The 25,915-nt window shown below is 34.4% G+C and overlaps 1 protein-coding gene and 1 long non-coding RNA gene across 3 annotated transcripts in view; one reads left to right on the forward strand and one right to left on the reverse strand.

Moving 5' to 3' along the window:
• Positions 1-1,812: 1,812 nt before the first annotated feature.
• ube2d2l (ubiquitin-conjugating enzyme E2D 2 (UBC4/5 homolog, yeast), like) overlaps positions 1,813-25,915 on the reverse strand; it is a 31,655-nt gene continuing 7,552 nt past the window's right edge. The window contains exons 2-7 of one of the 2 annotated variants that reach the window (NM_199952.2): positions 16,218-16,281; positions 16,080-16,111; positions 15,885-15,962; positions 15,470-15,575; positions 9,621-9,714; positions 1,813-2,638 (exon numbers count right to left, since the gene is read on the reverse strand). In NM_199952.2, coding sequence (NP_956246.1) covers positions 2,593-2,638; positions 9,621-9,714; positions 15,470-15,575; positions 15,885-15,962; positions 16,080-16,111; positions 16,218-16,281 — 420 coding nt within the window. In that variant the 3' untranslated portion in view covers positions 1,813-2,592. Of the gene's footprint in view, positions 2,639-9,620; positions 12,672-15,232; positions 15,576-15,884; positions 15,963-16,079; positions 16,112-16,217; positions 16,282-25,915 lie in introns of those variants that run through there. The other variant, XR_015506637.1, reaches the window with a different exon arrangement.
• On the forward strand, positions 15,487-21,016 carry LOC147834076 (uncharacterized). Its single transcript, XR_015508072.1, has 3 exons — positions 15,487-16,976; positions 18,528-18,819; positions 19,441-21,016. It is a non-coding gene; the product is annotated as an uncharacterized LOC147834076 (long non-coding RNA).

Genomic DNA, 25,915 nt, shown 5'->3' on the forward strand with positions numbered 1-25,915 from the left:
TGTGAATGCATTATTATCTCTAACACTTAAACTGATTTTGAGTGTGGTAATTTTAAGTTTATATTAAATTGACTTTATTAAAAATCTATTAGTAATGTTTTGTAGTAGAAGTACATTTTCCCAAAATGTCTTTACATTTCAGATATGTGCTGTAATGTTGCATCTTATTTATATTTGTGTGTTCTCAGTTTTTGTTCCTCCCATAAGGTATTTTTGCACTTGTGGTTTATTGCACAAAAAGATTGAAGTGTTTTGATGAAGCACAGATGCTGTTTTCTTTCTACACACAGAATCCCTTCAAAATATATTCTTTAAATAAATGTTTATTATGTTAAAAGCACATTCTAGATCAGCTTCATGGTGTCTCATAATAGCACAGTTGAGTACACTTAGATGTACTTATGTTTATCTTAAAAAGTGCTTAATACTAATTTTAAGTACATTAAATACAAAATTAGTTTGGGAAAATCGAGCACTTTTAATACAGTATTTAGCACACTTTTATACAATTTGTATATTATTTTAATATATTACTATTATACTTTAAAATAGTCATAAATATATTTATATGTTTAAAAGAAGGGTTCAAGTGTATTTCTAGTTGTAACTAAATATATATTTTTTTAAAATACAGATATAGAATGTTAAAAGCACATTTTAGTTCAATTTCAGGGTGTCTCAAAATAGCACAGTTGAGTACACTTAGATGGTATGAAGTTTATCTTAACATATACTTAATATTATCTTTTAGTACATTAAGTACAAAATTAGTGTGCGAAAATAGAGCACTTTTAGTACATTACTGAAAAGTGTACTAAGTATACCTAAATAAAGTGCATTTTAGTCCACTTTTTTTTTTTTTTTACCTGGGGAGTCTCCATTTCTGCTGACACATTCGGATGCTCGGCTCACAATTCGGCCTCAACAGCATGAAAGCATGGATCATCCTGCCTTGTATCAGCGGTTCAGGCTGGTGGTGGTGGTGTAATGGTGTGGGGGAGATTTTCTTTGGGTCCATTAGTACCAATTGAGCATCAACGCCACAGCCTACCTGAGTATTGCTGCTGACCATGTCCATCCCTTTATGAGCACAGTGTCTCCATCTTCTGATGGCTACTTCCAGCAGGATAACGCAGCATGTCATAAAGCTCAATCATCTCAGACTGCTTTCTTGAACATGACGATGAGTTCACTGTACTCAAATGGCCTCCACAGTCACCAGAGCTCAATCCAATAGAGCAGCTTTGGGATGTGGTGGAACGGGAGATTGGCATCATGGATGTGCAGCCGACAAATCTGCAGCAACTGTGTGATGCTATCATGACAATATGGAGCAAAATCTCTGAGGAAAATTTCCAGTAGCTTGTTGAATCTACGCCATGAAGGATCAAGAAAGGAGTCCAACCAGCAACTAGTAAGGTGTACCTAATAAAGTGGCCGCTGATTGTATAGCAATTCAATAAAATTGAAGTCTTTATTTAAAGGGGAGCAGTTATGCCCGGATGTAATGTGTAAAATGCATCTCTGTTCTCCCTATATAGTTTGAGCTGAGAATGGCACACAAATAATGTCCTCCAGCTCACTGAAACTGACCCTTTAAGGCTTTAATCCGAATTTGTGGCATTTTGGTGACTGTCACTTTAAATTCAAATGAGATTGTGCCTTCTTCAGAAGAGGGCGGAGCTACAAACACATCATCATAGCACCAGATTGAAAACAGGACTAGCCTTATCTGTGTTGAAAAGTGAACATGTCAGATTTGTCCACATTTATAATCCTCTCAGTCGCTGATATGCATAAAGAAAGACACGATTATAGTTCAGCAACTTTATTGAGCAAACAAAATGAACAGCTATTAAGAGATATTAGTTGATCGGTCGTCCAATGGGAGCGTCCGATCACGAATATTCAGTGCAACGAGAGAACAGTGTTTAGGAGGAAAGACGAACTAACAGCTCTCCGTCCTAAAAACATCCAAAACAGGAGAGAGGAGGAGTAACAAACCCAGATTTCAGAAGTGGACATGTATTCGCAGATATTCACTGTTTGACCAATTACGGTGTTCCATTAACATGCAAAATATTTTATTATCTCCATTACTGCTGATACAATGACATGACTGATTTTGGTAAGAAACAGTCGGGTTATAAGCAAGAATATATATATATTTCACAGACCGAAGTTCTCATTGCTATTGTAAAAGCATATAAAAACATGAAAGCAAAAGATCGACTTCTTGAATAGCACCTCTATAGCCAGTGGCGGGAGTCAGAAGCGTTTCACTCTGTGTGTACCGTAATAAAAAATGGCTGAGCTCGTAGTTAAAACATGCTTCTTTGACACGAGCGTTTTCTGAACACCAAACAAAGTGTGGGTCTTTATCATGTTGTGGTCTCGTTGTGTTTTTACAGTGTGATTGAATGACTGCTGATGGGGTCGGGAGGACTGAGCAGAGCTGATATGGTCTGGATTTACACCGGATCCGTCAATTCGTTGAGGGAAGAACAACAAAAACAAAGTAAAGGAGGAGAAGAAAATAATAAGAAAAGTTGATTTTTTTTCCAGCTATACTGCAGATTGGCTCCTCTGGTATCACATGGCGTATTTTTGAGTCCATTCCCGAGCTATTCTGTTGTACCTGAGTGGAGCAGAGATATAAAAGTCAGCAGATTCTCTCTCTCTCTCTCTCTCTCTCTCTCTCTCTCTCTCTCTCTCTCTCTCTCTCTCTCTCTCATTTATTTACTTCTCATTCATTACTTACTATTTAATTTTTCATTCCTTCATTCATTCATTCATTTATATATTTACTTATTTATTAATTCATTCATCAATTTACTTATTCATTAATTAATTATTATTCATTACTTATTATTTACTTATTCATTCGTTTGTTTTTTATTTATTTATTTATTCATTCATTCATTCATTCAGTTATCTATTTACTTATTCATCAATTCATTCCTTCACTTATTCATTCATTCATTTACTCATTCAATAATTTATTTATTTATTTCTTATTCATTACTTATTATTTACTTATTCATTCGTTTATTATTTATTCATTCATTCATTCATTTATTTATCGATTTACTTATTCATTAATTCATTCATTCACTTATTCATTCATTCACTCATTCATTAATTTATTAATTTCTTATTCATCACTTATAATTGACTTATTCATTCGTTTATTTTTTATTTATTTATTTATTCATTTATCTATTTACTTACACATCAATTCATTCATTCACTTATTCATTCATTCACTCATTCATTAATTAATTAATTTATTATTCATTACTTATTATTTACTTATTCATTCGTTTATTTTTTATTTATTTATTTATTCATTCATTCATTTAGTTATCTATTTACTTATCCATTCATTCCTTCCTTCACTTATTCATTCATTCATTTACTCATTCAATAATTTATTTATTTCTTATTCATTACTTATTATTTACTTATTCATTCGTTTATTTTTTATTTATTTATTTATTCATTCATTCATTCATTCATCTATTTACTTATTCATTAATTCATTCATTCACTTATTCATTCATTCACTCATTCATTCATTAATTTATTCATTTCTTATTCGTTACTTATTATTTACTTATTCATTCGTTTATTTTTTATTTATTTATTTATTTATTCATTCATTCATTCATTCATTCATCTATTTACTTATTCATCAATTCATTCATTCACTTATTCATTCATTAATTTATTCATTTCTTATTCATTACTTATTATTTACTTATTCATTCGTTTATTTTTTATTTATTCATTCATTCATTTATCTATTTACTTATTCATCAATTCATTCCTTCACTTATTCATTCATTCATTTACTCATTCAATAATTTATTTATTTCTTAATTATTACTTATTATTTACTTATTCATTCGTTTATTTTTCATTCATTCATCTATTTACTTATTCATTAATTCATTCATTCACTTATTCATTCATTCACTCATTCATTAATTTATTCATTTCTTATTCATTACTTATTATTTACTTATTTATTCATTTTTTTTTTTATTTATTTATTTATTTATTCATTCATTTATCTATTTACTTATTCATCAATTCATTCATTCACTTATTCATTCATTCACTCATTAATTAATTAATTAATTAATTATTCATTACGTATTATTTACTTATTCATTCGTTTATTTTTCATTCATTCATTCATTCATTTATCTATTTACTTATGCATTAATTCATTCATTCACTTATTCATTCATTCACTCATTCATTAATTTATTCATTTCTTATTCATTACTTATTATTTACTTATTCATTTGTTTATTTTTTATTTATTTATTCATTCATTCATTTATCTATTTACTTATTCATCAATTCATTCCTTCACTTATTCATTCATTCATTTACTCATTCAATAATTTATTTATTTCTTATTCATTACTTATTATTTACGTATTCATTCGTTTATTTTTCATTCATTTATTCATTCATTCATTCATTCATTCATTCATTCATTCATTCATTCATTCATCTATTTACTTATTCATTAATTCATTCATTCACTTATTCATTCACTCATTCATTAATTTATTCATTTCTTATTCATTCGTTTATTTTTTATTTATTTATTTATTCATTCATTCATCTATTTACTTATTCATCAATTCATTCATTCACTCATTCCTTAATTAATTTATTATTCATTACTTATTATTTACTTATTCATTCGTTTATTTTTTATTTATTTATTTAATTATTCATTCATTTATCTATTTACTTATTCATTAATTCATTCATTCACTTATTCATTCATTCACTCATTCATTAATTTATTAATTTCTTATTCATCACTTATAATTGACTTATTCATTCGTTTATTTTTTATTTATTTATTTATTCATTTATCTATTTACTTACACATCAATTCATTCATTCACTTATTCATTCATTCACTCATTCATTAATTAATTAATTTCTTATTCATTACTTATTATTTACTTATTCATTCGTTTATTTTTTATTTATTTATTTATTCATTCATTCATTTAGTTATCTATTTACTTATCCATTCATTCCTTCCTTCACTTATTCATTCATTCATTTACTCATTCAATAATTTATTTATTTCTTATTCATTACTTATTATTTACTTATTCATTCGTTTATTTTTTATTTATTTATTTATTCATTCATTCATTCATTCATCTATTTACTTATTCATTAATTCATTCATTCACTTATTCATTCATTCACTCATTCATTCATTAATTTATTCATTTCTTATTTGTTACTTATTATTTACTTATTCATTCGTTTATTTTTTATTTATTTATTTATTTATTTATTCATTCATTCATTCATTCATTCATCTATTTACTTATTCATCAATTCATTCATTCACTTATTCATTCATTAATTTATTCATTTCTTATTCATTACTTATTATTTACTTATTCATTCGTTTATTTTTTATTTATTCATTCATTCATTTATCTATTTACTTATTCATCAATTCATTCCTTCACTTATTCATTCATTCATTTACTCATTCAATAATTTATTTATTTCTTATTCATTACTTATTATTTACTTATTCATTCGTTTATTTTTCATTCATTCATCTATTTACTTATTCATTAATTCATTCATTCACTTATTCATTCATTCACTCATTCATTAATTTATTCATTACTTATTATTTACTTATTTATTCATTTTTTTTATTTATTTATTTATTTATTCATTCATTTATCTATTTACTTATTCATCAATTCATTCATTCACTTATTCATTCATTCACTCATTCATTAATTAATTAATTATTCATTACGTATTATTTACTTATTCATTCGTTTATTTTTCATTCATTCATTCATTCATTCATTCATTCATTTATCTATTTACTTATGCATTAATTCATTCATTCACTTATTCATTCATTCACTCATTCATTAATTTATTCATTTCTTATTCATTACTTATTATTTACTTATTCATTCGTTTATTTTTTATTTATTTATTCATTCATTCATTTATCTATTTACTTATTCATCAATTCATTCCTTCACTTATTCATTCATTCATTTACTCATTCAATAATTTATTTATTTCTTATTCATTACTTATTATTTACTTATTCATTCGTTTATTTTTCGTTCATTCATTTATTTATTCATTCATTCATTCATTCATTCATTCATCTATTTACTTATTCATTAATTCATTCATTCACTTATTCATTCACTCATTCATTAATTTATTCATTTCTTATTCATTCGTTTATTTTTTATTTATTTATTTATTCATTCATTCATCTATTTACTTATTCATCAATTCATTCATTCACTCATTCCTTAATTAATTTATTTATTATTCATTACTTATTATTTACTTATTCATTCGTTTATTTTTTATTTATTTATTTAATTATTCATTCATTTATCTATTTACTTATTTATTAATTCATTCGTTCACTTATTCATTCATTTACTCATTCATTAATTTATTATTCATTACTTATTATTTACTTATTCATTCGTTTATTTTTTATTTATTTATTTATTCATTCATTCATTCACTCACTTATTCATTCATTCATTTACTTACTCATTAATTTGTTTATTTCTTACTCATTCATTATTTACTTATCCATTCATTTTCCATTGACTCACTTATTCATTCATTCACTTATTTATTTATTCATTTATTTACTTCTCACTCATTCTTTACTATTTACTTATACATCCATTCTTTTACTCACTCACTCACTCACTCACTCACTCACTCACTCACTCACTCACTCACTCACTCACTCACTCACTCACTCACTCACTCACTCACTCACTCACTCACTCACTCACTCACTCACTCTTTAATGTTGTCATAAGTTTTTGTCTATTTTTTGTTTCCAGCCTAATAAAGAAAAAGGTCATTATCAGAATTAGTTTAAAAGGCTTAGAATTATATATTTATTGCTGGATTAAAGGATCTGCTTGTTATGGAAGCCCGTTCAGCCACTAAATCATAAAAAAAGGTTATTGTGGCTTTTAAAGTCAGAATTCTGAGTTAAACTTGCAGATCTTCTGTTCAGACTAAAAAGTGTATTGTTTTATTGCATGACATCTGTGTTTTGTGAATTCCTTGGGAAAGGCTGGAGTGCCCATTCATCTTAAATTTTCAGCTCCATGATGGAATCAGGAGATCAAGAAATCAATATTATCTTACATTATCAGAGATCATCATATAAACAGGGTTTCTGCAGGGTCTTAAAATGTCTTGAATCTTAAAATCCAAATTTTAGGCCTTAAAAAGTCTAAAATTTACTAAAATATTGTGTTGCAGGTCTTAAATCTTTTCTAAACAGGTCTTGATTTTCCTTTGTTCATGTATTGCTACCAAATCTGGCCAAAACCCAAACAATCATCAGCAATCATCTCAATAAAACTTTAAACTTTTTATTTAAAAAGGTCATTTTTAACTTTATTTATCATAATGGTTTACTTATTTTCCTTACAATAACATTTGTTTAAAAGTTCACCATGTATTTACTGCTCAGGACACTGACCTGGACAGATTGTTGTGCATAAATTTAGTTTATTATAGTTTTTAAAACTTTTAAAAGATTTTTTTTAATCTTTTTTATTTTAAAGAAACATGTGTGGATACAACTAGAGCTTGCTTGTTTTTACACAATATTTAAAATATTTTGCTAAATAATGTAATGTAATATATATATTTAATAATAATGTATTATTGTATTATTAAATGTATTAAATAATTAAAAAAAATTGATAGGGTAAATAAAAATCTTTTCCATCTGGGTAATTTGAAGCATTTTTTAGTCTTTAGCCCTTTATGGGTCTAAAATTCCATTTATAATGATCTTAAACAAGTCTTAAATTGAACTCTGTGAAACCTGCAGAAACCATGATAAAGAAGCTAGTTATTTTACACATAGTTTAAGAGTGGGCACTGAGGTCCACCCTATTTCACCAACTCCACCGACTCCCTTTAAAATTTCTGGTCTCGCACACACGCACGCACAGCATTCAAGAAGTATTGACAGCGCTTCACTTTTTCCACATTTCTTTAAGTTACAGCCCCATTCCAATTTGAATTAAATGGATTGATTTCCTCAACATTCTACACACAATCCCCTATAATGACAATGTGAAGAAAGAGTTTTTGAACTTGTTGCACATTTATTAAAAATAAAAAGCTGAAGAATCACATGTACATCAGAATTCACAGCCTTTGTCTGAAGCTCTACATTGAGCTCAGGTTCATTCTGTCTCCACTGATCATTCTGGAGATGTTTCAGCAGCTTATTGGAGTTCACCTGTGCTCAATTCAGCTGATGGACATGATCTGAAAAGGCTAAACCTGTCTATATAAGGGCTCAGGGTTGACAGTGCATGTCAAAGCACAAACCAAGCATGAAGACAAAGGAATTGTCTGTAGACCTCCAAGACAGGATCGTCTGGAGGCACAAGGCTGGGGAAGCTTACAGAAACATTTCTGCTGCTCTGAAAGTTCCAATGAGCAGAGCGGCCTCCATCATCTGTCAGTGGAAGATGTTTAACCACCAGGACTCTTCCTAGAGCTGGCCAGCCATCTAAGACGAGTGATCAGGGAAGAAGAGCCTTAGTCAGGGAGGTGATCAATACTCTGTCTGAGCTCCAGCGTTCTTCTGTGGAGAGAGAAGAACCTTACAGAAGGACAACCATCTGTGCAGCAATCCACCAATCAGGCATCTGTATGGTAGAGCGGCCAGACGGAAGAAACTCCCCGCCTGGAATCTGCCAGAAGGCATCTGAAGGACTCTCTGAGCATCAGAAACTAAACTCTCTGCTCTGATGAGACTCAAACTGAACTGTTTGGAGTGAACGCCAGGCGTTACGTTTGGAGAACAGCAGGCGGCGCTCATCAGCAGGCTAACAGCATCCCTACAGTGAAGCATGGTGGTGTTGGCATCATGCTGTGGGGATGTGTTTCAGCAGCAGGAACTGGAAGACTAGTCAGGATAGAGGGAAAGATGAATGCAGCGATGTACAGAGACATCCTGAATGAAGACCTGCACAAGAGTGCTCTCCACCTCAGACTGGGGCGACGCTTCATCTTCCAGCAGGACAATGACCCAAAGCACACCGCCAACATATCAATGGAGTGGCACAACAATAACTCAGTGAATGTCCTTGAGTGGCCCAGCCAGAGCCCAGACCTTAATCCTATAGAACATCTCTGGAGAGATTTGAAAATGTCTGCACACCGTCACTTCCCATCTAACCTGATAGAGCTTGAGAAGTGCTGCAAAGAGGAAGAGTGAAAATTCCCAAAGACAGGTGAGCAGAGCTTGTGGCATCATAATCAACAAGACTTGAGGCTGTAATCACTGACAAAGGTGCATCAACAAAGTGTTGAGCAAAGCCTGTGCTTTCTTCACCTTGTCATTATGGGGGATTGTGTGTAGAATGTTGAGGGAATCAATTAATTTAATCTATTTTGGAATAAGGCTGTAACAAACAAATGTGGAGTAAGTGAAGCGCTATCAATACTTTCCGGTGCTCTGTACATGAGTTTATATACATATATGAACACAACACAACACACACACACACACTTACTTTTCATTGTCTGTTTTATAGATACGTGCTATCTCTGGCACTAACGGATCATCTGGGTTTGGATCACATAACAGCGAGCAGATGGACAAAAGAACTGCAGCAGAAACAGCAGAAGATTAGCATAAACAGCATCAATATCTCAGATCTGACAATGGCACTCTCAAAAACAAATAAAGATTAGCCAGTGATTTACTCCTGCTCAAACTACTTTCTAAATCCACTTGAATGCAGTCAAATGTGTCCTCTGCTTTACAAATAACAGCAGGTTGGAGTTTTTCCTCCAAAATAAGTCCAATAATACACATCCACACATAATAAAAGATCCCTCACACGACAACGACGGATGTTTCTCACCAGAAGTTACACAGAACGGTTTAAAAAGTTGTAAATATGAATAATTGCATGAAAAATGCATGAGTTCCCTTTTATTTCAGACTTTATTCGCTCTCTGGAGCTGCGTGGGGCACTTTATATTATGATGGATGCACTTTACTGCACTTGTGTTGGACTGAGGGGTGCGTGATGTGACTTTATTGTTAATTAGCTCCCCTTTACATGTTAATTAAACAGTAAAATAGTTTATATACAGCACTCGGCATATGAGTTCACCCCTCACAGATCAATATTTGAAACTCATAATGGCTTGACAATAATATATCTGTGCATATCCATTATATTAGTCAAAACTGATGAACTCATTTCACAAAATAACTGAAGATCAGTCGAAAAATTACTACACACAAATGAACATGTGGGGGAGAAACATTAAAAACATTTTAATAAACAGGAAAGATCAAGAGAAACCTTAAAAATATAAAAATAACATAAACAAAGGACAAACTACCAAATCAAATCAACTAAATTTGTTATTTAGTTGATTTGATTTGGTAGTTTGTCTTTTTTTTGTTGCAACAACTGTTTAAATGTTTAATTTATTTAAATGCATTATCTTTAAAGGGCATCTATGGTGAAACATCTACTCTTCAAGCTGTTTGGACAGACATGAGTGTAGGTATAGTGTATAAACCGTCATATTGGGCTGATATAAACACACACAGACCTTATTTTCAATTTAACAACATATGGTGGACCAATTGGAGCGGTTTTCAGACTGACCACAACTTGGCGTAGGAGTGCGGTCCCCCCGCCCACTAATATTGATTGACAGCTGCGTAATAACATGTCCCGGTAGTCACGTGTATAATCATATCAATAAGGCAGGACGTGCGCAAAGCAACCGGGAATAAAAGCTCTGTTCAGTTCGCTAGGATCATCAATCATCATCAAATGTGATCGAGAGTGAGTTTTACAGGTTTAACATGTTTTAAATCAGAGCATGTGTGTTATGAAGTACAGCGATTCACTTCAGATTCACTGCATCAGCACAGAACAGAACAGTTATAAAAGACGCTTCAATCCCAGTTTGTGGACGTTAAATCAGGTTTATTCTGTACATTAACATAACAGATATCCACACAGCAGTGGAGCCTGTATTCTGTCACATTTGAGTGCAAAAAGAGTGCAAAGCTAAACGTGCGCACCGTCTGCGCTGTGTGTGTGTCTGCGCTGTGTGTGTGCGTGAACTTTGTAACGACATTGTGAGTGACTCATCGTTGCAACTCCACAACAAATGCATCAAATCCTCATTGGTGAACTTCTTACTGTAGTATTTCTCACACACGTTACAGGAGATCTGCCTCCTTTATGCCTGTCTGTTGTCTGACGCAGCCGAGGGAGGAGATTAAGGCACGCAGAAATGCATGTAGAAATTGTGGGCGTGAAGCCTTAAAGGCGCAGTACAATAAAAACCGCTACCTGATACTAAAATATAAATATAATAGAGCTGCACAATTAATCGTTAAAAGATGGCGATCTCGATTCGACCCCCTAGATGATCTTAATCCAGCATTTCTACGATTCTGTCAATCATATTTTCAAGTTCAGGAGAGAAAAAAAGGCGGCTGCGCGAATCTTTTCATTGTTTCACACACATTGCTCAGTGACATTGACCCCTCCAAATGATGTTGAATGAGTCACATACTGTATTTATAAGGTATAATTTACCTAAAATGTCATTTTTGTCTTCATATAATGATGTTTTCGCGGCCGGGAAATCACATGTGACGTGAGCTGCTGACCGTGAGCTGTTATAACAGAGAGGACGCGCACTCTCTACTTAATGATGGACGCGTGCGTGTCTACTTTAGTGAACAGAACCTGCACATGTTGTGAGTAACAGGTAATACAGTTGTAAATAATATTCAGATTGTGGCACAGAGTGATCGTTTGGGAGCCGCGCGCGAAGTATGAACAAGCGCTTAGCAGTCAAAATGAAACTGAAAGTGTGCACTTCATTTAAATGATCATAGCGCATTATAGAGTTATGATTACAGCAAGCGTTTGATATGTGTTTTCTTTCATAGCGAACACACAGTTGTGCATGAAAATAAATGTGTACAGTGTCAGTATAACTACTCTAGCCTATATATTGTTGAATATAATCTGATAATGGCAAATGTCTGATTTTACCAGTGAATAAATTTGTCTAATATGACAGATTGCAAGCATATATCTCAAACATAATAATTCAATATTATATTTATATTATTATGGATGTTGTGCCGTATGTTTGTTTTTACCATACCTTTACATCTACAGAATCGTGAGAAAATCCTGATCTTTATTTTAAGCAAAAAAAAAAAAAAAAAAAAAATCGCGATTCTTATTTTAGCCAGAATCGTGCAGCTCTATATAATAGCATCTTATAAAAGGTATAATAAATAATCTGACATCCTGGAGACACAAAAGACTCATTAAATTAAATTAAAGAATTAACATAGGTGCCCTTTAAATGTGAATTTACTATCTATCTTTCTATTCATAAAGATGTTCGGTGAGCAAACTCTTATTTAATGAATATAACGGTTGAATACGCACTAAAATATTTAGCCTATATTCAGAGACATTGACAAAAATGTTCATTGTGTACTGATTTATATATATTTCTTCTATCTTCCTTAATACTTCTTATATAGTTCTTAACTAGTACTGCTAAATTTACATTTACATTTACATTTACATTTAGTCATTTAGCAGACGCTTTTATCCAAAGCGACTTACACATGAGGACAAGGAAGCAATTTACACAACTAAGAGCAACAATGAATAAGTACTAAAGGCAAGTTTCAGGTCTGTAAAGTCTAAGAAGGGAAGTGTTAGTAGTTTTTTTTTTTTTTTTTTTTTTTTTGTACAATTAGTGTGATATTCAAAGAGGCAATTGAAGATTAGGAAGTGAAGTGGAGACTAAATAGTTGAGTTTTTAGTCGTTTCTTGAAAATAGCGAGTGACTCTGCTGTTCTGATGCAGTTAGGGAGTTCATTCCACCAACTGGGCAGATTGAGCGTGAGCGTTCGCGAAAGTGATTTTTTCCCTCTTTGGGATGGAACCACGAGGCGACGTTCATTCACAGAACGCAAGTTTCTGGAGGGCACATAGATCTGCAGAAGTGAGTGCAGATAAGAAGGTGCTAGGCCAGAAGTCACTTTGTAGGCAAACATCAGAGTTTTGAATTTGATGCGAGCAGCAACTGGCAGCCAGTGCAAACGGACTAGCAGCGGAGTGACATGTGCTCGTTTAGGTTCATTGAAGACAACCCGTGCTGCTGCATTCTGGAGCAGTTGAAGAGGCTTGATAGAGTTAGCTGGAAGCCCAGCTAGTAGAGAGTTGCAGTAATCCAGTTTGGAGAGAACAAGAGCTTGAACAAGGAGTTGAGCTGCATGTTCAGATAAGAAGGGTCGGATCTTTCTGATGTTATAGAGTGCAAATCTGCACGATCGAGCAGTTCTAGAAATGTGGTCAGAGAAGTTTAGTTGGTCATCAATCGTTACTCCAAGGCTTTTCACCATTTTGGATGCAGTAATGGTTGCCCCATCCATCTGGATTGAAAAGTTATGGTGTAGAGTCGGGTTGGCAGAAACTATAAGCATTTCCGTTTTTGCGAGGTTCAGCTGAAGATGATGATCTTTCATCCAGTGTGAAATATCCAACAGGCAGGCTGAGATACGAGCTGGAACGGAGGGATCATCAGGATGAAAAGAGAGGTATAGCTGGGTGTCATCAGCATAGCAGTGGTAGGAGAATCCATGTCTCTGGATGACTGGTCCTAGAGATGATGTGTAGATGGAGAAGAGAAGTGGCCCAAGAACAGAGCCTTGAGGTACCCCAGTGTTTAGATGCTGTAGGTTGGACACCTCTCCCCTCCAAGACACCCTGAATGACCTGTCAGAGAGGTAAGATCTGAACCATTGTATAACAGTGCCCGCAACGCCCAGTGACTCAAGCGTAGATAGCAGGATCTGGTGGTTGACAGTGTCAAAAGCAGCTGACAAGTCCAGCAAAATGAGGACTGATGATTTAGAGTCTGCTTTAGCCAGTCTGAGATCCTCCACGACCGAGAGCAGGGCAGTCTCAGTTGAGTGGCCTTTCTTAAAGCCGGATTGCTTGTTGTCCATGAGATTGTTTTGAGTAAGAAAGTCCAGGACCTGATTGAACACTACTTTCTCCAGAATCTTGGCCATGAATGGAAGCAGGGATACTGGTCTGTAGTTTTCAAGTAGCGTATGGTCCAGGTTGGGTTTCTTTAGCAGTGGGGTTACCCTAGCCTGCTTAAATGTAGTGGGGAATAAACCAGAGTCAAGAGATGTGTTAATTATGTGAGTCAGTGTTGGTATGACTGCAGGAGAGATGGCTTGCAAGAGATGAGAGGGAATGGGATCGAGTGGACAGGTGGTTGCATGGCTAGATAGCACAAGTTTGGACACCTCAGACTCAGAGAGCTGAGAAAAAGAGGTGAGTGTGTGTGGTGTTGGTGTTGTATCTTGCGTGTTTGTTGTAGGTGCAGCAAATTGAGCACTGATTTTTGCAGTTTTGGTGCAGAAGAATGTAGCAAAGTCATCAGTAGTAAGTGTGGAGGATGCGGGTGGAGGAGGAGGATAGAGGAGGGAGGAAAATGTTTTAAAAAGTAGGCGAGGATTAGTGGCATTGTTGATTTTCAGACGGTAATACGTCTACTTTGCAGAAGTAACCTCAGCTGAGAAAGAGGACAGAAGAGTTTGGTATGTTAAGAGATGTGCAGGATTTTTAGTTTTCCGCCAAATTCTCTCCGCAGCCCGAAGTTTTGAGCGATGCTCACGGAGAGCATCTGAGAGCCAGGGTGCAGGAGGACTGGCACGGGCTGGCCTGGATGCAAGAGGACATAATCGGTCTAGACATGATGCTAGTGTGGAGCAGAGTGTATTAGTGGCACTGTTCGAATCAAGTGCAGTGAGTTTGCGAGATGGAGGAAGAGAGTCTGAAACAATGGTGGATAGTCTGTTGGGTGAGAGAGATCGTAGGTTTCTGCGAAAGGTAACCAGTGTTGGAGTGTGTGGCGGCTCAGGAGTAATGTGGATGTTGAGAGACAGAAGGAAATGATCAGATATTTGTAGTGGAGTTACTATTGTTTGATCAGTGAAGCAGTGTCGTGTGTAAATAAGGTCTAGCTGATTACCTGATTTGTGGGTAGCAGAAGTAGGTGCTCTTTTTAGGTCAAAAGAGGCAAGCACATACTGTACCAGAAAAAAAATACACATACTGTACCAGAAAAAAAGTTAAATAAATAATCAAATAAAATACACAATTAAATAAATAATAAAAAAAATAGATAATTCCTAAACAAATATGAGAAAGAAATGTATCTTTGCACACTTTGACTTGAAGAATAAAAAACATGGGCTAATTATAACGTTTGGGTGACCTAACCCTTTACGTAAAATCATTTCTTAGAAGGCCACCATGTGTGTACGTCTCACCTTTAGAGATAGTTAATGCAGGAGACCACTGTGACCTTAGAATATCCAAACAGATGCTGCCATTACTGTTAATATTTGGGTGATAAATTCTTGTGGTGAACGCAACCTGTGAATGAGAAGCAGAAACAGAGGATCAGAACACATAGCTACTTACATTTGACTGTAGATCTCTGGAGCAGCAGAGGGTTTCTGACTATCTGCGGTAAACTTGTAGGAAAAATCGCTGTTTTTATTAGCAGATTAATTAATTAGTTTGATTTGTTGCATAATGCCATGTTAGCATCAAAGACTACATCAATGGTGAACTCAAAATGTAATTGGTGAACAAATGCTTGTTGAGCAGAAAAGACTCCATTAAAACACAACAGAAATGATACTGCTCTAAAACTTTGACAATCCAGCTAATAATCCTTGCCTTAGGTGGTTTGAAAGGGTAGTCTGTAGGAAAATGAATAGTCAAGAAAAACACACCGCCTTGATATGGACTGTCATTCTGTAAAAACAAAAACAACAGGGTAAAGTTGCCTGATTTACATGATGCAGAAACAATACAGTCACAGCATGCAAATAAACGTCACTGTTACGCAAATAAGCTCATATATCCACTTACAGGACCCATAATTGTAGCTTGCCAGTGAAACACTGCAAATAAGGAGAGAGAAACATCTGATTATGGTGAAGCAGTGATGTGAGGAGGATGATGAGAGTGTATAATAATAATATTAATAATAATATTAAAGTAACTCACAGTCATCGCCGACGGGTCCCGCGGAGCACTGCGCTGGAGGATCCCGACCCAGATCAGTCAATTCCTGAACACACACAGACACACATACAAGATTTCTCATCTCAGAGGATTTAAAAAAAAATGCACTCTATAAAAATGACGTTAATAAATGTATCAATTTGTCTAGGCCTAAAGAATAAAACAAAAATAGAATATTAGATTTCTCTATGAGCCCCAAATCAGACATTTATTCGTCAGTGCACCAAATTAGACAAAACAGTGATGAATTAAAAAATTCATGAATTAACCAAAAACAGATTCTTATTCATCAAGGCACTGAAAACAAACAATTAATCAATGCACCAAAAACAGACAATTATTTTATTAGTTTATCGTCAATGAGCCAAAAACAAACACTTATTCTTCAATGCACCAAAAAAACAGACAATTAATCATCAATTCACCAAAAACTGACTATTATTTGTCGATGCACCACACAAACAATTAATTGTCGATGCACTAAAACCATAAATTTATCCTCAATGGACCAAAACCAGACAATTATTCATCAATGCACCAAAACAGATAACGTATCAAGGCACCAAAAAAAAAAAAACGCAAACAATTAATTTCTCAATGCACCAAAACATAAAACGAATCGTAAATGCACCAAAAACTGTCAATGCACCAAAACAGACAAATATTCATCAATGCACCAAAAGCAGACGATTAATCGTCAATGCACCAAAGGAGTCAGTTAATCATCAACGCACCAAAGCAGTCAGTTAATCATCAACGCACCAAAGCAGTCAGTTAATCATCAACGCACCAAAGCAGTCAGTTAATCATCAACGCACCAAAGCAGTCAGTTAATCATCAACGCACCAAAGCAGTCAATTAATCATCAACGCACCAAAGCAGTCAATTAATCATCAACGCACCAAAGCAGTCAGTTAATCATCAACGCACCAAAGCAGTCAGTTAATCATCAACGCACCAAAGCAGTCAATTAATCATCAACGCACCAAAGCAGTCAGTTAATCATCAACGCACCAAAGCAGTCAGTTAATCATCAACGCACCAAAGCAGTCAGTTAATCATCAACGCACCAAAGCAGTCAGTTAATCATCAACGCACCAAAGCAGTCAATTAATCATCAACGCACCAAAGCAGTCAATTAATCATCAATGCACCAAAGCAGTCAATTAATCATCAATGCACCAAAGCAGTCATTTAATCATCAACGCACCAAAGCAGTCAATTAATCATCAACGCACCAAAGCAGTCAATTAATAATCAACGCACCAAAGCAGTCAATTAATCATCAACGCACCAAAGCAGTCAATTAATCATCAATGCACCAAAGCAGTCAATTAATCATCAATGCACCAAAGCAGTCATTTAATCATCAACGCACCAAAGCAGTCAATTAATCATCAATGCACCAAAGCAGTCAATTAATCATCAATGCACCAAAGCAGTCATTTAATCATCAACGCACCAAAGCAGTCAATTAATCATCAACGCACCAAAGCAGTCAATTAATCATCAACGCACCAAAGCAGTCAGTTAATCATCAACGCACCAAAGCAGTCAGTTAATCATCAACGCACCAAAGCAGTCAATTAATCATCAACGCACCAAAGCAGTCAGTTAATCATCAATGCAACAAAACAGTCAATTATTCATCAATGCACCAAAACAGTCAATTAATCATCAACGCACCAAAACCAGACAATCATCAATGCACCAAAGCAGTCAATTAATCATCAATGCACCAAAACAGTCAATTAATCATCAATGCAGCAAAGCAGTCAATTAATCATCAATGCAGCAAAACAGTCAATTAATCATCAATGCAGCAAAGCAGTCAATTAATCATCAATGCAGCAAAACAGTCAATTAATCATCAATGCACCAAAACCAGACAATCATCAATGCACCAAAACAGTCAATTAATCATCAATGCACCAAAACCAGACAATTATCAATGCACCAAAACAGTCAGTTAATCATCAATGCACCAAAACAGTCAGTTAATCATCAATGCACCAAAACAGTCAGTTAATCATCAATGCACCAAAACAGTCAGTTAATCATCAATGCACCAAAACCAGACAATCATCAATGCACCAAAACAGTCAGTTAATCATCAATGCACCAAAACAGTCAGTTAATCATCAATGCACCAAAACAGTCAATTAATCATCAATGCACCAAAACCAGACAATTATCAATGCACCAAAACAGTCAGTTAATCATCAATGCACCAAAACAGTCAGTTAATCATCAATGCACCAAAACCAGACAATCATCAATGCACCAAAGCAGTCAATTAATCATCAATGCAGCAAAACAGTCAATTAATCATCAATGCACCAAAACCAGACAATCATCAATGCACCAAAACAGTCAATTAATCATCAATGCACCAAAACCAGACAATTATCAATGCACCAAAACAGTCAGTTAATCATCAATGCACCAAAACCAGACAATCATCAATGCACCAAAACAGTCAGTTAATCATCAATGCACCAAAACCAGACAATCATCAATGCACCAAAACAGTCAATTAATCATCAATGCACCAAAACCAGACAATCATCAATGCACCAAAACAGTCAATTAATCATCAATGCACCAAAACCAGACAATTATCAATGCACCAAAACAGTCAGTTAATCATCAATGCACCAAAACAGTCAATTAATCATCAATGCACCAAAACCAGACAATTATCAATGCACCAAAACAGTCAGTTAATCATCAATGCACCAAAACAGTCAATTAATCATCAATGCACCAAAACCAGACAATTATCAATGCACCAAAACAGTCAGTTAATCATCAATGCACCAAAACCAGACAATCATCAATGCACCAAAACAGTCAATTAATCATCAATGCACCAAAACCAGACAATTATCAATGCACCAAAACAGTCAGTTAATCATCAATGCACCAAAACCAGACAATCATCAATGCACCAAAGCAGTCAATTAATCATCAACGCACCAAAACAGTCAGTTAATCATCAATGCACCAAAACAGTCAGTTAATCATCAATGCACCAAAACAGTCAATTAATCATCAATGCACCAAAACCAGACAATCATCAATGCACCAAAACAGTCAGTTAATCATCAATGCACCAAAACCAGACAATCATCAATGCACCAAAGCAGTCAATTAATCATCAACGCACCAAAGCAGTCAATTAATCAGCAACACACGACAACAGCCAGTTAATCATCAATGCACTAAAACAGAATAAGAATTGTCAAAGAACCAAAACAGCCAACTAATTGTTTTTTTTTAGACAAACAATCGTCAGCCAAATTTCATAATTGTGCTCTTACTGACAGCTTTCTCAACTCTGGGAAAAACACTGTCAGGAAATGTCTGAATGCAACTTTACAGAGAACATCAGGTTGATTGAGCAAAATGCGCTTTGGTTTCTTCAGTCTCCTAAAAGCCACAAACACCAGCAAAGAATTAAAGTTCCTTTCACACGGCTTATTTCTGTCTCTGAAAATGGGTGATATTCAGAGAAGTCTGCTGAGGTGTCTCAACAAGTCTTTATGGCCTAGTAACGTCTTTACTGATTGTTCATCCTGTATAGCACAGTTGTGTGATTTTATAAACCACAATTAAATCAGCTGTATATGTGTTTTAGTTACACATTTACATGTATGTATTGTGCACAATAATTAAACCGAGCACATATCCAAGATATCTAAAGAGAAGTCTTTCACTCATGTCAAAAATCCTACACTTTTTCTTTTGGCTAAACTTGTTTTGCTAAATATTAAATAAGGAGATGAAAACGAATAGATTATAGATCAGTGTTTCCTCTAGGATTTTTTCCAGCTGTGGCGGCAGACTCTGTTGGCCATTTTACACAGATCTACCACTACATGTGGCGTTATTTCATTGACAGATGTGGTCAGTATTAAGTCGAGATTGCATTCATGTAATAGCCTACGAGCATGTCAATCTCTGCTTGAGCGCCGATTTCCTCTGTTCGTGCACAAAATCTCTTGCGCCCTTAAATATACGCTGCTGAAGTGCAGATTTTTTAACGCGTCCTCAAATAAACGTGTGATTTAGTGTGTTTATGTAGCGAGTATGTCTCCAACATTTATTAGATTTGCTAGGAATATTTATGAATGTCTCCGATAGACTTGCGGAGCGGACCGCAGCATTAATGCGTCCTGAAGTAAAGCTATAAGCTGAAGTGGCTATAAACTCCAGCAAGATAAAGTCATTATATGCAGAGCCACAGACCTTTATCTGTAAATAAAGTATAATTATAGAAACTGTGTTCATCATAACTGAGAGCTACGCCGTGTTTGCTGGTCTCACGCATCACACACCTGTCAGTCAGTCAGTCAGCACGTCACCTTAAAGGGTTAAACAGCACGCACAGCACTACTACAGTCACAGAAAAGTTTGCGCTGTTATCATTCACTTATCCTTTCATACGTTTTCAGTGTGGTTTTAATATGCTATTTAAAACACGACCAAATATTTTGAATGCGAAGCTGTAATGTAGCAGTGGCGGGATGAATTTTGGTGTGGCGCCTCGCCACGGAAGAATGAATGCAGCGGAAACCATGTAGATAGTAGTGAAATAGTTTCAGAGTACTGTGATGAAATGCTGGAGAAACATATAAATGTAAACAGTCATTATAACAGAGCAGATAATAAATACTGAACTGTAGTGATGGGTCGTTCATGAACGATTCGTTCATTTTAAAAGCACATTCATCCGCGCTTGTGCACATTTGTGCAGGTACTATCGGTAATTTCAAGTCGGCTTGTCAATTTAAAAAGGCTTCCATGTTCGTTCTTGCTGTCATTTGCTGAAGAAATGATGGGTAAAAGGTTTCTAACAAGCCGCTGTGACCGCTGTAGGTGCTGTGTGACGTGCGTGCACGTGAGGGGGAGTCAGATTTATCCGGGAGTCAGATAGATTTCTCACCACACCAGCACTGCATGTTCCTCCCCATCTCGTCAGTGATGGGTCGTTCTTGAATGATTCGTTCATTTTGAACAAATCTTTTGAATGACTCATGAAGTGAATCATTTATTTGTGCAAGTGGAGCTTGCGTGGTATGGAGTGGTCTGTTTTGCGCAGAATGCACACGTGTGGCCATATCAATATGAACGATATTGGATAATCCCACAGCGCATTGGGGAATCATACCGATATATCCCCAGAACCCGATATACCAATATGCAATGCATTCATGCAACTTGTGCATGAAATAAGTTACTTTGATGTATTTAGATATTCATAAAAAATCCAATGATGCCATTGATCGACAGAACTTCTTTTAAATGACTGACAAATGAAAAAGTGTGAACAATTGAATACAATTGTCTGTTTTTGGTGCATTAACTGTTTGTTTTTGGGGCATTGATGAATAAGTGTTTGTCTTTGGTGAACTAACTTTGTGTGTATTCTTGGCAGATTAAGTGTAATCACTATTTTCTGTCAAATAAAACGAAAGAAACAGAAATATGTGGCTAACCTTTATCTATATCTTTTAACAAAGAATAGATGTTATTTAATATTGTGTAACCCCGTTAACATAATAAATAACTTGTGCATGAAATAAGTTACTTTGATGTATTTGAGTATTCTTAAGGAATGCCATTCATCTACATGATAATTAAAGCTGTGAATATTGGAAAACGCTCCTCATGGCTTTAAAACTAAAACCTTTGAAGGTGTTATATTGCTTGTTTTATGGCAGAGTTTGTTTGTTTTTTTATTTTTGTTTGTTTTTTTGCAAAACATTGTTGTGATGTAAATGACTAAAATGCATAAAGTTTTCCCCTTTTAGTTTAAAACAGTGTTGTGTAAATGCCACTCGGTCAATGCCAGTAAAAGTTAAATCGGAGATTTAAAAATAAAATTAATTTAAATAAGTTTATCAAAACAATCAAAAACATTTTAAAAATAAAAACTTGTCACTTGATCATAATCCATCACTGGAGAACAACACAATTGTTTTTGCATCATAATAATAAGGATTACTTATAACAACACTGTAATTGTGACATGAAATACTTTCATTCATTTCTCTTTCATTTCTTGTCGGCTTAGTTCCTTTATTAATCCGGGGTCGCCACAGCGGAATGAACCGCTAACTTATCCAGCAAGTTTTGCCCTTCCAGCCGCAACCCATCTCTGGGAAACTACATGAAATATTGCGTTTCATATTTACATTTATTGTGCTTCTTTTCTGTCCAACAATACTTTGTTGTGTTATTATTGTTCCTTTTTTGCTTTGACAATGTAGCTGTTTTCTACATTTCTGTTATTTGCACAGCAGCACAGTAGAGCTGTCTATAGTGTTGAGCAGGAAAACAACCCTGTACTGTGTTTATTTATCAAAGATTTTTTTTTCAATTTGAAATGTGCAATATACAGTAGTTTTAAGCAGGAGAAAAACCTGTAGTGTATTTATTTATCAAAGATTTTGTGCGGCTGTTATTGTTTGTGCAGCTGTTTATTTGTAAACAGGGAAGAAAACTCCTGTTTGAATGATATTTTGCTCAAAAAATGTTTAATGAAGTTTTAATAAAGGCTTTAACTGTCCAGTAATCATTTATGGGAAAATACCGAATATATATCGTATACTGTCATTCCTCCTAAAAATACAGACATATAATTATTTGCCCATATCGCCCAGCCCTAATTGCATGTTATTTATTATGTTAACGTGATAACACAACATTTTAAATAACATCTATTTCTTTGTTAAATTATATAGATAAAGGTTAGTTACTTCTTTTTTTCCTTTATTTTTAATTATTTTTTCCAAGGATTTACACAAAGTTTTAAAAGCAAAACTTGTTTCCATTGTTGGTCCTTGATTTAAAAGACATTTAGATGCATGTATAGAATATTTTCTCATCATCATATTTACAATTCATTTAAGTCATTTAAACTTAAACAAAAGATTTCCATTTTAAATGTATGGAGTTCCTAAATGATCAAAAAACCCCAAATATAGTTATAATGTTTCCCAATACATGATTATTTGGTGTCCAGGCTTTGCAATCAAAAAGAGTATTTATAATGTTAGTCAATGAGGCCACTAACATAATGGAACAGTGGTAATTAAACAATACACAATGGTTAAAGTACTCACATTAATAAGAGTATAGTACACTTGCACTGGTTTAGTATAACGATAAATGCTGTCATAAAGCAGTCTCTGATCTCTGGCCACACCTACACTAACAAGGAAACAATTCTAGCTCTTTCGCTCTCTCGTTATAGGAAAATCTGAACCGCTTCTGAGAAAATAAGATGTTTCTGAGAATGTATGTATGCCGGCAGCCCTCTGGCGGCTCTTGTCGGAGCGTGTGAGCGAGAACAGACAGGAAGTTGAGGTTCGAGGTTTATTTGATCATGAGCAAACATCACAACAAACCCAGGTGGACTAATTATTCATAATGTTGACGACAAGATTCACATCGATGAATGTAAAAGCATTTCAAAAATAAACAAACGTATTTGTGACAAAAAATGTGTGGCAAGATGAGAAATCTTTTAGAAAGTTGATTTAAAAGCATCCGTCAGGTATTTTAAATTGTACAGATTGTATTATTGTTGATTTTATGCAATTAGAAAGAACATTAGGAGAATTTTAACAAACATTAAGACCTGAATTAATCTGAATAACCTAAATAACATTAATTTACCTGAAAAGGTCATATTGTGCAAATATTAAATAATTTACTCCTCCTAGATGACATGCAAGTTAACACACAGCAAGAAATACTTCATTTAAAATATCACACCAGCATTTATTTTATTCAAGTTATCTCTAAATGTACATTTTAATTAGCTTTTGCAATATTTGGCCAGACACATACATTTTTAAGCGAATTATTCCTTTAATGGTTATTTTTTTATCATCCTTAAAACATCATGGAAAGGCGACACTGTGGCTCAGTGGTTGGCACTTTCACCTCACAGCTTGTTCAATTCCCGGCTGGGTCAGTTGGTGTTTCTGTGTGAAGTTTGCATGTTCTCCCTGTGTTGGCGTGGGTTTCCTCCGGGTGCTCCGGTTTTCCCCACAGTTCAAAAAGCTGCGCTATAGGGGAACCGATTAACTAAAATTGCCATAGCATACGAGTGCGTGTGTGTGAACGAGTGTGCATGGGTATTTCCCAGTACTGGGTTGCAGCTAGAAGGACATCCCCTGTGTAAAACGCATGCTGGAATAGTCGGTGGTTCATTCTGCTGTGGTGAACCCTGATGAATAAAGAGACTAAACTAAAGGAAAATTAATGAATTAATAAATGCATAATGGATGATGTGGGGTGAAGAAAGTCTTTGTGAACTCAACACTGATTCAGCCAACTAATATAGGCCAGTGTGAACATCCACACCAGCAGCGGCAGCTATTTATACGCCTGCATACTTCAGATGAGGGTGTGGGGAATAAACCAGCCCTGATATCATTTCTGAAGGACATAACTGGCACTTTCAACCAGACCTCTGTGTGCCCTAAAACTCTCAGCTTCTTTACATTTCCACATTAAGCTCCAAAAACTGCTTTATATGAACTATAGCAGTGGCACAGGCAAACTTTTCAGACCCGAGGGCCACATCAAGTTTTGAAAACCAAGTTAAGGGAAAATCATGTCAAATCCTTCAAAAAATAGCTTTTATTTATAGTGGCAGTGTGCATGAAACATGTAATATCGGACAGAAACATGTCACATTAACACAAAACAGATTTATTTTTAATATTATTAAGTCAGTTAAATTAATTTGCACTGCTATTTATATTTACTTTCATAAAACAATAAAATAATCCCTTTTAAAATATAATAATAATAATAATAATGTAATAATAATAATAATAATGTAATAATTTTTACAGTGGAGAATGGAAAAGATTGTCTGATAGAAAAAATCTCATATTAACACGTTAAAAATAATTCTTAAAGTTGACTATATTTAGCCAAATTTACAATAACAAAACTTGATAAAACCACAAATCTTTGATAAACGAACTTTTTAAAGTGGATGTATGCATGGAAAATATATTCTATGACTAAAATTAACACATTTATCAAGCAATTATTATATAATTTGAGTCAAATTCACATTAATCTCATTTGAGCTTGTGTTAATAATATGCTCATATCAATCATTATAAAACTATGAAATAAAACGGAAGAAGAATCTGAAGCTGCGTCCCAAATGGCACACTATGCACTCATGCACTATGTACTTATGCACTTACACTCAACAGGATAGTACATGTATGTAGTGTCGTCCCAAATGGCACACTAATGTTTTTTTACTAAGTGGAAATTCAAACCGTTTCCTTGATGACGTTTGATGGTTGCCAAATCAGTGAAATAAACGACCAAATTATCAAATAATAGCTGCCGTGAGTATAACCGCATTCACCATCGGTAGGCGCTATAATCACTCTTGTAAGAGAATTTTGCTTTCACCATCCAAAATAAATAAAGTTATCCAACATGTCGGTCGTTGAGTGTGTGAAGTGTCCATCATTACTCACTTCACTTTAGCGGCTGAATGAGTGCATCATCCGGGTAATTAAAGTGCTCTTATTATTTTTAGAGTTTTAATTGTGAACACACTACTGACACTATTTATACTACAAAAGGGCGTAGAACAGTGCATAAGTATGCGATTTGGGACACAGCTTTAG

The sequence above is a fragment of the Danio rerio genome, chromosome 14, assembly GCF_052040795.2.
Source record: "Danio rerio strain M-AB ecotype USA chromosome 14, GRCz13ab, whole genome shotgun sequence".
In the NCBI taxonomy this organism is placed as follows: Eukaryota; Metazoa; Chordata; class Actinopteri; order Cypriniformes; family Danionidae; genus Danio; species Danio rerio.